Here is a 12288-nt window from a genome sequence, read left to right as displayed (position 1 = left end):
ATGCAGGGTCTCACTGTATGTAGCACTGGCCATTCTGGAACTCACTATGTCAGAGCTCACAGAGATCCATCCTCTTGTCTCTGCCTCCCAACTGGAATTAAAGGCCTGCACCACCATGCCCAGCAACACTGGAGTTCTCTTGGCAAGTCTGCCAGAACGCCATGGTGAATAATGCCTTAAGTTAGTTACAGCACATCACTCCCTCTTTACTCAGGGAAATCAGCTGATATCCTGGAGGCCTTAGGAAGCTAGCTCAAGAATAAGCAGATCCCATACTTATGCATATTCCTAAGGTTTATTGGAAATCAGGCCTCTGGCTCACAACCATGTTCCTCCCAGAATCAGGCCCCAAGTGTGCTGTTCCTTGCATTGTGGTTTAGGTGAGCTCTCACACATGCATGACTAGAGAAGGGATAGCACCTAAGCTCTGCCCCATTCGTGAACGCACAGCTGGTCCACTTCAAGAGAAAGGAAAGCTTATCCCTAAGAGAGAGGCTCCGGAAGCAGTCCCTGGAACAGAAGCCCTGCCTTGCCATGCGTCAGTCCCACTGTCACTCCCACTGCAGGCGCTGTGTGTGGAGAGCCCGGCAATAGGCCCAACTGCCTGCAACTAGGGCCCAACGACAGACGTCCTCCTTGGGCAGCAGTAGCAGCCTGTCCTCTTCCAGCCGGCTTAAGAGACCTGCCACACCCAGCATGGCACCCCCCCACATGCCGTAAGTGTTGGCTGTGAAAACAGCTACAATAAGGATGGTCACCGCAACCACCAGCAGTACTGCCTGTCCGGCTACAGAGCAGCCTTCAGGGCCAAGGCGGTCGCCAGCTACTGCCAGCACCATGCCTCCTCCGAGAAGCAGGTTGGCAGAGGAGTGGTCCCCATTCACCCAGTGAAAATCGAACGCCAGAAGAGGCAGACCTATGACTGTGGCAACCCAAGCTCCAGCAAGACAGTCTTCCTGTGTGTTCAGCCCTGGGGCCAGCATAGCGATGGCAGCAAAGGTCTGGAGAAGAAAGCCAGCAGCAGCTCCTCGACTGGACTGTTGACACAGGGAAAGATAGATAAGTTACGGGGGAAAAAGAGAAAGGAGTCACACTTTTAAATAAGAGTTTGTCCCCCCTCTCCCCCCATCAAGGAGACCCAGCCTCATCCATGCCCCACCCCTCTTTCTAGTGCAGGAATCTACATAGTTGTGAGAGTAAAAATATTCACCTGTACAGAGCTCACCGCCGCATGCAGAGACACCCCTGCCAGCACCAGGTGGGACAGGACAGTGCTCCATTCACTCCTGGGTTTGAAGACCATGACACCTTGAGGAGTAGTGAGTTTGAGGAGATGGGAAAGGAATCTTTAGATTTGCAGAGAAGAATGCACAGAGGCTGGTGATTTGGAGTCCTTTAGTGAAGCTCTTCGGAAATCTCAAGTTCCAGACACCTTTGAGTAGACATTCAGAAGAGACTCAGTCCCAATCTTTTGGAAGCCCTGAGGTCACTGGACTCACCTACAGGAGTGACTTGGTGGGGAAGGAGAATGGGATTGGAATCTTGGCGCCCAAACAGGGTGTCAGGCCAGGGACTCGGAACGGCAAGACGCGCAGTCCCTTGCTGTGGCCTGGGCCCGAGTCCTAGCACCTGGAGATACAGGGTCTTCCACGCCGGCGGGGAAGGCACCGCTGCGCAGGTGGCCTGCGACAGACAGCGCGCAGCACCTGGAGACGCGGAGCTGAAGGCCCGAACCTGCCTCCAACAGCCAGCCCCGCCTCCTAGCCCGCCCTCCCGGGGAGCCGACCCGGGGCCGTCCGCTTACCTTCACCAACGAGAGGAGCTCCGGCTAGAGCGGCGGGGCGGGGCCTGCGGAGGGCCGAGGGAGGCTCTAGAGAGGGGTGGGGCTGGAAGGGTGGAGGTCAGAACCAGAAGATGTTCAGTACCGGTTTGTGGTTTAGATAGGGTCTCTCTCTGTAGCCCTAGCTGTCCTGGAGCTCGCTGTATAGACCAGGCTGGCCTCGAATTCGCAGAGACCCGCTTGCCTGTCTCCCGAGTGTTGGGATTAAAGGTATGAGTTACTAGGCTTTCAGTACAGGTTGGCTCCTGCCCCGGGATCGCGCAGGGTCCAGGGTCTGAGGCGGAGACGTAGGCGGGGCTCTCGAAGGGTAGGCTCTGAGAGAGGAGGGGTGGCGCTTCAAGGGGGGTCTAGGCGGAGCTGGGAGTCCAGGCGGGGTGGGGCTTCGGAAGAGTGCTGCCTGGCTGTGGGAGGGGCGAGGTGACCGAAGGGGAGGTCTGGGCGGGACTGGGTCGCGCTGCCGGGGAGGGGTGGGGTCTGGGCTGGGCTACGGGAGGTGGGGGCGGAGAGGAGTACACCTGTGCGCCGGTGGCTCGGTCGGTGCGCGCCTACCTCGGTGGGCTCTCCACGGGATTCCCAAGAGAAGCTAGAAAGCCGTTGGAGCTCTTTGCGCCCACTCTTTGCCAAACGGGGGACTAAAAACGTTTGACAGAGCCTTAAAGGACAGGTTGTGCAGCTCCCCACGGTCGCCCCTCCGTGCGCGCCCTCCGCCCGCGGAAGATCGTCCGTGGGGGCGGCCGCCGCGAGCATGCGCATGGGCACTGCGGCGGGCGGGTGCGGAGTCCTGGTGCGGGGACGCGGGGCGGCGCGAAGAGGTGCTCTCTGCCGCCCCGCGCCCCCATGTATGCCTTTTACTCCCTGCTCATCTACATCTTCTACAGCCTTTTCCGCAGGGATGGAGGGGCTGCTGCGGCTGCGGACGCCGGGGACCCCTCCCAGGTGAGCGAAGTGGGCCTGCAGCACGGTCGGTTACCACCGTCATTCTGAGATCGGGTCGTGGCCGAACTGTGCAGCTTTATGTCCTTAGGCACTGGCTCTGGGGAATAGAGCTGTTCTGAGACCAGTTTTGTCCGTTTAGGTGTTGGGGTCATAGACCTCAGCTCCAACCCCTTGGCCCATTTCAGAAGGATGGCCATATGCTGCCAGCACACTCACAGGCGCCCTATGCTCTCTTCGCAGGGAAGCGGCGGCAAACCTAGGGGTCGTCGCCGCCCCGATCAGTTTACATCAGAACTGTGGACCGAGCTGAACAGCCTGGCAGGTAGGTACATGCCAGGAGCTGCTGGGGAAGGGTCTAGGGGAAACCCTGCAGTTGGAGTACTGTGACCTCCCTGGGAGGGAGAAAGGCTTCCTTTCCATCCAGCGGTACGGAATGCTTCTTCCTTCCACTACTTGGCCTCAAAGGCTGCTCAGAATCTGAGGATGGTACGAAAGGAGCCGAGGGCGGAGCAGCCGAGGTGTCCCTGGAAGAGGCACTCATGCGCCTTGCTGAGTTCCTCTCCCTCCAGCTGGGGGCAGAAGAGAGCTGCGGGACTCCTCCCGACCTGGGCAAGGTGAGCATCGCAGTCTCCAGCAATTACTCCTTTCCCTGGCCGCTGTGCTCTTCACATTCCCAATTCCTCTACTTTGATTATTACTTCCTTCACAGCCTGGTGAGGTTCCCCCATTGTTGACAGTAACAAGTCAGCTCTTGGCCCTTCTGGCATGGACACGGAGCCCCAGGGGGAGGCAGGCCCTGCTCCAGGGGACTCAGCCAGCCTGCCCAGTGCAGCCTTCCACTCTAGATGGTTTGTAAAGAGTATCATTGTTTATGGAAGGAGCATGATCTATTAGAATTGGTTCTGCTCCCTAGGCCAGACCTTTCCTTTCTTGTAACTAGCTTCACCCCTCTCCAGGCTCTCTGTCACATGAAGAAAGCTCCTCTCAACCCACTCCCATCGTGGATGAGGTACCAAGGGATGAGACCCAGGAACATCAGCCTCCCCAGTTGGAGGAGGAGCAGAGAGCTTGGCAGCGGTTGGAAGAGCTTATTCTTGGACAGGTAAGGGAATCAGGAGCAGCAGGGACTGTAAGATCTCACACTCACAGGTAGGTGTGAGATCCAAAGAGGAATTCCATCCTGTCCCCGACTGCCCCACAGCTGGAAGAGCTGAGACAGCAGCTGGAGCAGCAGGAAGAGGAGCTGAGTAGACTTCGTCTCGGAGTGGTGAGGCTATTGGGGTGGGCGTAGGAAACAGGCTGGAATGTCAAGGGAATTTCAGGTGGGTCCTGATGATGGCCCTCTCTGTCAGGGGGTGACAGATTCAGAGAAAAGGGTTCAGCACCTCACACTGGAGAATGAAGCCTTGAAACAGAGCTTGAGCCTTACCCGGGACCTCCTGCTGCACTGGGGCCCTGGGCCCCTCACCAGAGCTCCACAGGTACTCTGCTGTTTGCCTGTAGGTGTATCTGCAGTCCAGGCTCCCGTACACCTGGTGTCCAGCAACTGTACCGAAACCTCCTCAGGACTTTGTGTTTGCTTTAGTAGGGGTCCATCTCTAACCATGGACAGACTCTGGGATGGTCTTTGCAAGGTAGCCCCATCAGTGAGGCTGATGCTCACTGAACACACTCCCACCCCATTCTTGGTCTCTCTGGGTGACCTCAGGAGAGCAGAGAGTCTGGGACAAGGAGCCATGGAGTTGGGTGGCATGGGTTCAGCCATTCTTGCCACTTTGATTTGGCCTTGAGTTTGTGAGTGAAATGGAACCACAGGATACCCTTTCCTGAGTATCCATTTAGCTCTATGGCCCACCTGGCTCCCACTCTCCTACAGGAGGAAGCAGGGGCACTGTTGGAGCTGCAGGGCCAGCTTCAAGAGGCCCAGGACACCACAGAAGCTCTGCGAGTCCAGGTGGGCAAGGGGACCCAGGAATAAGGAGGGATGGGAAGCTGGGAGGTGAAGTCTGGGGCAGGGCCTGGTGCCTGCTTTCGTCAGTGACAGAAGTGGGGGTTGGGAAGGACAGCTGGGGGTCCAGGAGATGCAGCTGCAGGGCCTTCGAGGGGCTCTCCAGAAGCTCCAGCAGGAGACAGAACAGAACTGCAGACAGGAGCTGCAGCAAGTTCATGGACAGCTGGCAGGTAAGGGCTAGGAGAAAGTGGTTTCTGGGAAAGCTCTGGAATCTGCTCTTTTCTTCTCAATGGCCTTCTTTCTCTAGGACTTCGGGCACGGATGGCCAGCCTGCGTCAGGGCTGTGGAGACCTTCGAGGACTGGTCAGCACCTTTACTCAGAGTTGTCAGGGCTCGCTGAGTGAGGCCCAGGGACAGGTCAGGATCCCAGGGGAGCCTCCTCTGTGGTTAATGTTTTCCCTTCCCATCCCTCAGGAGATGCCTGTACTAGTGGGTCAGTAGTTGAATAATTTCTGAGTGACTCAGAGTATCCTCGGTTTGTTTGTTTGTTTATTGGTAGTAGGCATTGAGACAGGGTTTCTGTATACTCCTGGCTGTCCAGGAACTCACTTTGTAGACCAGGCTGGCTTCCAACTCAGAGATCCACCACTACCTGGCTGTGTCCTCATTTGTGTACTGTGAAAACTGACAATTGCTGAGAAGCCTAGAAGGATGGAAGACAGAATGAATATTCTTGCCTATGATTCCTAGATTCTTTTCAGACCCACTGGATGGTGCCCTCAGGGGTCTATACCCACTGAACGCTGTATGCCACTACAACTTCTTGTATTGTTCTCTGCACCCCACTTCACTAGGAGTTGCCTTTGTTTTCCTCACAGGTATCCTGGGCCCTTGGGGCTCTGTCAGCTGGAGGGGCTAAGACTCAGCCCCCGGAAGGGCAGCAGGAACCCCCAGCTGGATGCTCAGGGCGGCTTTTGGAACTCAAGGGTGAGATTGGCTTTGGGAATGGAGCAGCACTGACTATAGGATGGAAGAAGAACTCTCTTGTTTTAAGGCTAAGGAGGCAATCTGCTGTTGTGGTCCCCAATGCAGGGAATATTCGTGTTCTGTGCCGGCTGAGACCAGCTGAAGGGATACCTTCTAGCCTGGTGAGCGTGGAGCCTGGACAAGGCGGGACCATCACCACCTGCTACCGAGGGCGCCAGCATCGCTTTCGCCTGGACTGGGTCTTTCCTCCAGATGCCAGCCAGGAGGAGGTGACAGTCACCTTTGCATCTGTCCTGACCCTTCCTCAGAGTCCCTTGAGTCCAGAAGTGGCCCATTCCCTCTTCCTTGCCTGTCCGAATACCTAGAAGGTGGGAGGCTGGGCTCCATCAGGGAAGGGAGCCAATTGAAAGTCCTTGGATGCAGGATTGGCTGCACTGCTGAGTGCTAAGGAAAACGAACCTGTCCATGGTGAGTCCCTGCTTGCGTAGAACTGGCTGCAGAGCGTGGATGGGTGCCACAATGGTGAAGGCAGGGCTGTGATCCTATGGGTGATAGCTTGGAGCCTCACCCTCCTTACGATCTAGGCTCTACCCATCTGTGAAGGCAGAGCCTCTACTTGCTTTGTGACCCCAAGGCAGGTCAGGTGGGAGGATAGGTGTCAAGTGAGCAGGGCAACCCCAGTGCGCCCCCATTGCCCTGCCACGATCCTCCTCTTCCCTCTTTTTTGGCCAGACACCAGTGGAAATGCAGCTTATCCCAACTTGCTTCACACACGGCCTCCATTTGCACATAAACTGTGCTGCTGGAGCTTCTGTGACTGAAATGGAGGCTCAGAGCTGAGAAGGGATTAGGTAAGGGACAGAGCTGCCAATGAAGACCCAGGCTACCTGCTGGTCTCACAGAGACGGTATAACGTAGTGTCTAGCAGGGACAGACTCACCCCTGACTGACTTTCCACCTGCCTCTGTCTGTCCTATACGTTCCCCTGGCATCATCTCCCACCCCCACACTGCAGCCATGCCCAGCTCCCTACAGTTGTGTACAGAACTCTGGGCAGCCTGGACTGGGTCATCAGCCTAACACACTGGACCAAATGCATCTCACCTGTAGCCCCCATTTTTGTACCACTCAATCCTGAACTTTTCATCCTCAAAAGTTCATCCTCATGCTGGTAATTCTAGACATTGTTTATATGGTCATCAATCAGAAGCGACAGCCACGCCATCTCTAAGGACCTTCTGGTATACAAGTTGGCCATGCAGTTACTCAAAAGGCTATTGCTGTGTCTACTTCTGTCCAACAGGTTGAATGGTTCAACCCCATGTCTCCCTCAGCTACTCCGAGGAGCCTGGTTTCTATAGCCTAGGCACTATCTGTTATACCCACAGAGGCCCTCCTGGCTTTTTTTTTGGGGGGGGGGGGAGTGTTAAAATTTTTAATTAACTAATTAATTAAAAATTTAAGATAGAGTCTCACTGTGTATCTGTCACTGGCCTGGAACTAGCTATGTAGACAGGCTGGCCTAGAGCTCAGAGATCCGCCTGCCTCTGCTTCTTGAGAATTGGGATTGAAGGCACGTGCCACCATTTTCCATTTAGATTTATTATTTTCTTGTCAAGTACTGCGGAGGTTCTCCAGCACACATTTCCATTAGTTGCCACAGGAGGAAATGACCCAGCAGAACATAGAAAGGATGGTCGGTACTTGGCTTCTCGTCACTTCAGGTTTTAACCTGGAAGTCTAGCCCTGGTGTCTAAGCTCTTGACCACCCTTCCCCTAACTCCCCCTACCCCAGAACCTCCTAGCTGGTGTTTGGGACTCTACATTCTCTGCCAGGCTGCTGTTTTCTGTTATGCCCCCCCCCCCCCCATTCTTAAGGCACCTGCTATGTGAAGGGAGGGGAGCTCTTCCCGGAGGAGTTACACTTTGCTCAGTTTGCTGACTGCACTTCCTACCCTCCCAGGTCTTGAACCGGGAATAGGGAAGGACTGAGGACGCTTCTCCCGCCTGTGTTTTGTCCCCAGGTCTTCCGGCAGCTAGAGCCTGCTGTGTTGTCCTGCCTCCAGGGGTACAGTGTTTGCATCTTCACGTATGGTCAGACCGGGACTGGGAAAACCTACAGCATGGAGGTAGGTGGGAGCTTACACTTGGGGGAGGGGGGTGGGGAGACTCGGGGGTCTGTATGAGAGTCCAATGTGGCACTGCACACTGTCCTCAGGGCCCACCCGAGGACCCTGGCATAGCTCCTAGGGCACTGCAGTTGCTGTTCCGGGAGATGGGGACTGGAGGGCACCACCATGTGACCCTCAGCATGGTGGAGATCTACAACGAGGCAGTCAGGTCAGGGATGCGTGGGCGGCTTTCTCCCTGCCCCCAGCCCAGGCTTCTGTAGCCATTTCTAGAATCCATAGAATCAATCCCACCCTTTCTCAACAGGGACCTTCTAGCCACGGGGCCTCCGGAGCGCCTGGTAGTGAGGCAGGGACCAGCAGGGCAAGGGGGAATTCAAGTGGCTGGCCTCACACACTGGGACGTTCCTAACCTGGAAACCCTGCACCAGGTAAGGCCGCCCTCCTGGGCCCCTGTCTGTTCCCACCTCTGGGTAGGGACTATGCATATGCCAGATTAGTCCTGATGGTCTGCTCTTCAGATGCTGAGTCTGGGGAGGAGCAACAGAGCCACAGCAGCCACTGTCATGAACCAGCACAGCTCACGCTCCCACGCCCTAGTTACGCTGACTTTACGCGCCGCCTCTCCGCCTCGAGCCCAGGGTACCACAGGTACTGTGCACTGATGGTACTTAGTCCTGCTGGGTTTCCGGCTCACTGGAGATCTCCCTCCACATCGGGTTCATTTGCACCTGCAGGCACGCTGCACCTAGTGGACCTGGCAGGATCCGAGCGCGTGTGGAAAGCAGGGGTCGCCAGCACCCCGCAGAGAGACCCGAATGGCGCCCGGCGTCTGCGGGAGGCCCAGGCCATCAACCGCTCCTTGCTAGCGCTGGGAGGAGTGATGGCTGCGCTCCGAGCTCGGAGACCCCACGTGCCCTTCCGCGACTCACAGCTTACACGCCTGCTCCAGCCGGCGCTCGGTGCCGGCACCACTGCGGTTCTGCTGTTGCAGGTGGGTCCCTGGGCTGGTATAAGCCTGAGGCGCTGCCCACCTGGGCTGTGTATGAGTGCACCTCTCTTGTAGATCTCCACGAGGACGGAAGATCTCGGAGAGACCATCTGCTCGCTCAAGTTTGCCGAGCGAGTGGGTCAAGTGGAGCTGGGGCCAGCACGGCGCCGTAAGGCCCCTCGCTCTGGAACCCCCTCTTCTCTCAGTACGGACACCCCACTCACTGGAACTTCCTGCACCCCTACGCCGTCTCCCGGCAGCCCTCCGAGTCCCAGCCCCAACAGCTATTCTGGCTTGACTCTCGGGGCCCTGCCTCCCTAGATCTGGGTCAAAGCCCTTCAGACTGGGCTTGGGAACACAACCTCTGCTGGCAGAGGCAGCAGGGAAGTTCCTATTCCCCACCTCATAGGTCAACCTTAAGGAAGAAAAACTCTGGGCCCTCACTGCCCTCTCAGAGTCCCACAGCTTCCCCTTCCTGATCTGGCCAGGGCATGTTATGCTTGGAGAAAGGATTGCCTCCACCCTTCCACCCCCAGCTGGGCCACAGGCCCTTCGCTCTCCCCTTATCACCATTTGCCCTTATCACAGCACACAGCGGGGATGCAGAGCTACAGGAACCAGACCCCAGACCAAGTGGTTTCCCAAGTCACCACCCTGCCCCCAATATCAGACTCAGAATCAAAATGTTGTACATTTCTTTACTGTTAATCTCTCCCCTACTTCCATCATACCCAAATTATGTAGGGGTCCTGTCTTTCACTTCTTAACCCCTTCCCCAAAAGGTGCTACCTCCAACCCAGGGAGTTGTGGGAGGGCAAGACTTCACACTGGACCCACTTTTGGCTCTCCCTCCCCCAGCCTGGAGCCAGGAAGGTGTGGTGACAGAGGGATGGATAGATGAGGGCCTGACAAGGTGGGATCAAGGGAAGAAGCACTGCCCTAGGCTGCGCCCTGCTTCTGCAGACCCGTGTGTGTGGGAGAGTCAAAGGCATGGTTGGCCAGACCTGTCATACCTAGCAGAGGCAACCCCCTTTTTGGAGTAACCCAATTAAAGCTGTGGGTTTTCAGCAAGGCTGTGCCTGGTGTTTTAAAGCTGTTGCTGTCGACACGCTCCTAGCTCTGGTTCTTTATCAAAATGATATTCATGGGTGGAAGAAAGAAGCAGCCCCTGTCTGCCCTGAAATATCAAAGGCTGTACCAGGAAAGGAGCCAGGCTGGGGCAGGCGCAGCCAGGTCCCAAGGGTGGCTGACCCACACGTCATAGATGCTCTTGTTGGGTGGTGCTCCCTGAAAGTGGGAATCTAGATCACAGAGGAGGTCCCGGGACCCTTGAGATTCAGTTCCTACGCTCCAGTAGGCTGGGCTGGTTGAAGATGGGCACTGGGGACAAGAGGTGGGAGGTAGTGTGGCCAAGGGCATTACTACATTGGGAGTGTAGATGGGCAAATAAGAGGTGGGTAGCTGTCCCCACAAGGAAGCTCTGCTCCCCCTCCTGGACATTCCCGTGGGATCTGGGGAACCCTGAAGTAAGTGGAGGGGCCAGGTGCTTTGCTCTGTGGAAAGGGGAGAAGGCCTGATGACTTCCCCTTGGGAACTCTCCCCTTCTACTCCTGTGGGCCCTGGAAGGGAACAGAGGGGCCACAGAGGCTTCTCAGAGGAGTTAGAGGGCACAGTGCACACCCCTTCTTCCCTCGTAGACCAGGTGCCTGCTTGCGCTGGGCTGCTCTGTCCAGCTAGCCCAGGCTGCTGGGCCCACGTTGATTCTTTCCCAGGGTCCCCTAGCAGTGACTTGATGGTGAAACCCTCCCTGGACTGAGGAGGGGGACTGGGTGGCCGATAAGGCTGGCCGTGGAGCACGTAGGGGCTCAGGTCCTTGGCGAAAGCTCTGTGTGCACCCCGGTTCTGCCATCGCCGGCACAAGGCAGTGTTCTGAAGGCGCAGCGCCTCTGCTGGGATCAGGCTCACGTCCACCGCCCAGAAGTTGCCCTTGGCCTGGGGCTTTGAAGGGTCCTTGGGCACCTGGAGAGTGGTCGGCTTGGGTGTGGCTGTCCCACCCAGAGGTTAGGGGGGGGTTTCCGCGCCCATACCTCCCTCCCCGCCTCCCGGGTTCGACCATCGACCACCCCACCTTATGGAAGCACCGGTTAGAGGAAAGGTTGTGGCGGATGGAGTCCTTCCAGCCCTCATAGTCGTCCTTGAAGAAGGGGAACATTGCCTGGACCTGACGGATAATCTGAAACCAGGCAGTGTTTGGCACATGAGACGGGGCTAGGAGCAATACCCTCTACCTCCCCAACAGCTGGCCCCAGGGCACCCCTTCTCAGGGCGACAGATTCCTGGGCTTGAAAGGCAGAGTGGGTGGGGGTTATGGAAGAAGGGCCTTAGGACCGGTCTCACTGGCAAGGATCAGTGGACTAGGTAGAGGTCAAGCCTGGGCTTATAGTAAGCGGGGAACAGGCCTGGGATAGTAATGACCCACAAGTATGAGGGAGCCTCTCACCTGGGCCAGCTTCAACCTCCGGAAGGGTGCAGCCTGAATTACCAAGGCGATCATGGCCAGGTAGGTGTAAGGGGGCTTGTCATGCCGTAGGTATCGCTTCTTCCTCCTCTTGGGGGTCTTTGAAGGAGACTCTGCCTCTGGAGGCCTCAGATGAGAGTTGTTGCAAGGCCCCATGCAAGGAAGGCAGCCCTGGGCTGGGGCCTGGCCTAACCGAGGACTCAGGGTAGACGGACCGTGTGTTGAGGCTGGGTCCCAGCCTGAGGCCATGCTGGGATCGGCAGGCCAGGCCCTTTCTTTATCATTCTGATGAAAGGGGGAGGGGTGAGAGGAAGAGGCTGTGGGGGAGGGGAACATGTGAGGGTTGCCACAATTAGCAAGTTTCAGTTAATCTTGGAGGGGAGGGCAGTGAAGATTCCAGTGGGGACTTTTGGTGGCCTCCTGAAATCAGTCTCCACACCCAGGTTGCCTCTGGGTGCCCGGCCATTCCCTATAGCCTGGAAGGAAAAGCTCTTAAAAGAGGTCTACCCCAGGATACCTTATCTGCCTGGGTCAGGTCCCTAGCTCCCATTTAACAGATGGAAAGTAACTTCTTCAGTCAAACTACCCTGGGAGGGATGGGGAACTCCCAGGAGTTCAAGACAAAGCAGTCAAAAGAAGTCATGCCCTAGAGTGGGGATCTGCAACCCCGACTTGATGGGTGGGGGGTGGCGCGCAGGATGCAACAAACAGACTGACGACCTCCTGGGCCAAAAAGGCAGAGACTGTCCCCAGAAGCAAGAGGACACAGAGACTTAAGTGATTTTTCCAGGAGTATGCTACAGGAGCCATATGGGCACCTACGTCTTCCTTGGCCATCTAATTGGTGGCTCTACCCTTGGGCTCAGTCAGCACCTAAGCTCCAAACTTCATCCAAGTTCTCCTGGCTACTACAGTGGGCAGGTTTGCAACGAGGGT

At 56.7% G+C, this 12288-nt stretch overlaps 3 protein-coding genes across 8 annotated transcripts in view; 1 reads left to right on the top strand and 2 right to left on the bottom strand.

Moving 5' to 3' along the window:
- Zftraf1 (zinc finger TRAF-type containing 1) overlaps positions 1 to 2152 on the bottom strand; it is a 16438-nt gene extending 14286 nt beyond the window's left edge. The window contains exons 1-3 of one of the 4 annotated variants that reach the window (XM_055626452.1): positions 1805 to 2152; positions 1211 to 1511; positions 277 to 1037 (exon numbers count right to left, since the gene is read on the bottom strand). In XM_055626452.1, coding sequence (XP_055482427.1) covers positions 552 to 1037; positions 1211 to 1303 — 579 coding nt within the window. In that variant the 5' untranslated portion in view covers positions 1304 to 1511; positions 1805 to 2152 and the 3' untranslated portion in view covers positions 277 to 551. The other 3 variants (XM_055626454.1, XM_055626451.1, XM_055626455.1) reach the window with 3 other exon arrangements.
- Positions 2153 to 2437: 285 nt separating this feature from the next.
- Positions 2438 to 9895, top strand: Kifc2 (kinesin family member C2). 3 transcript variants are annotated; one of them, XM_055626449.1, is made up of 19 exons: positions 2438 to 2504; positions 2719 to 2776; positions 3017 to 3098; positions 3242 to 3390; positions 3486 to 3624; positions 3733 to 3878; positions 3978 to 4043; positions 4129 to 4257; positions 4653 to 4730; positions 4843 to 4957; positions 5035 to 5144; positions 5606 to 5714; positions 5820 to 5983; positions 7739 to 7843; positions 7933 to 8054; positions 8151 to 8274; positions 8365 to 8494; positions 8581 to 8837; positions 8910 to 9895. In XM_055626449.1, the coding sequence occupies exons 4-19, from the start codon at positions 3316 to 3318 to the stop codon at positions 9153 to 9155; spliced, it is 2115 nt and encodes a 704-aa protein (XP_055482424.1). In that variant the 5' UTR covers positions 2438 to 2504; positions 2719 to 2776; positions 3017 to 3098; positions 3242 to 3315; the 3' UTR covers positions 9156 to 9895. The 3 variants fall into 3 exon arrangements, with proteins under 3 accessions (XP_055482424.1, XP_055482423.1, XP_055482422.1); XM_055626448.1 differs by lacking the exon at positions 2438 to 2504 and having other exon boundaries at positions 2514 to 2776; XM_055626447.1 differs by lacking the exon at positions 2438 to 2504 and having other exon boundaries at positions 2514 to 2776; positions 5606 to 5983.
- A 100-nt stretch (positions 9896 to 9995) lies between these two features.
- Foxh1 (forkhead box H1) lies at positions 9996 to 11523 on the bottom strand. Its single transcript, XM_055626456.1, has 3 exons — positions 11335 to 11523; positions 10963 to 11067; positions 9996 to 10853 (listed from the first exon to the last, which is right to left on the bottom strand). The coding sequence occupies exons 1-3, from the start codon at positions 11506 to 11508 to the stop codon at positions 10020 to 10022; spliced, it is 1113 nt and encodes a 370-aa protein (XP_055482431.1). The 5' UTR covers positions 11509 to 11523; the 3' UTR covers positions 9996 to 10019.
- Positions 11524 to 12288: the final 765 nt, after the last annotated feature.

The sequence above is a fragment of the Psammomys obesus genome, unplaced genomic scaffold (genome assembly GCF_907164565.1).
Source record: "Psammomys obesus unplaced genomic scaffold, mPsaObe1.curated_primary_1811, whole genome shotgun sequence".
NCBI classification, from domain to species: Eukaryota; Metazoa; Chordata; class Mammalia; order Rodentia; family Muridae; genus Psammomys; species Psammomys obesus.
This window is presented reverse-complemented; position numbering and strand designations above follow the sequence as displayed.

Coding starts and splice junctions, on each gene's coding strand:
- Kifc2 (XM_055626447.1), top strand. CDS start 2,678: ATGTATGCCTTTTACTCCCTGCTCATCTACATCTTCTACAGCCTTTTC. Junction 3,099..3,241: donor CGAGCTGAACAGCCTGGCAG/GTAGGTACATGC, acceptor TTGGCCTCAAAG/GCTGCTCAGAATCTGAGGAT. Junction 3,625..3,732: donor GCAGCCTTCCACTCTAGATG/GTTTGTAAAGAG, acceptor ACCCCTCTCCAG/GCTCTCTGTCACATGAAGAA.
- Foxh1 (XM_055626456.1), bottom strand. CDS start 11,508: ATGGGGCCTTGCAACAACTCTCATCTGAGGCCTCCAGAGGCAGAGTCT. Junction 11,068..11,334: donor GGAGGTTGAAGCTGGCCCAG/GTGAGAGGCTCC, acceptor GCCTGGTTTCAG/ATTATCCGTCAGGTCCAGGC. Junction 10,854..10,962: donor CTAACCGGTGCTTCCATAAG/GTGGGGTGGTCG, acceptor ACCACTCTCCAG/GTGCCCAAGGACCCTTCAAA.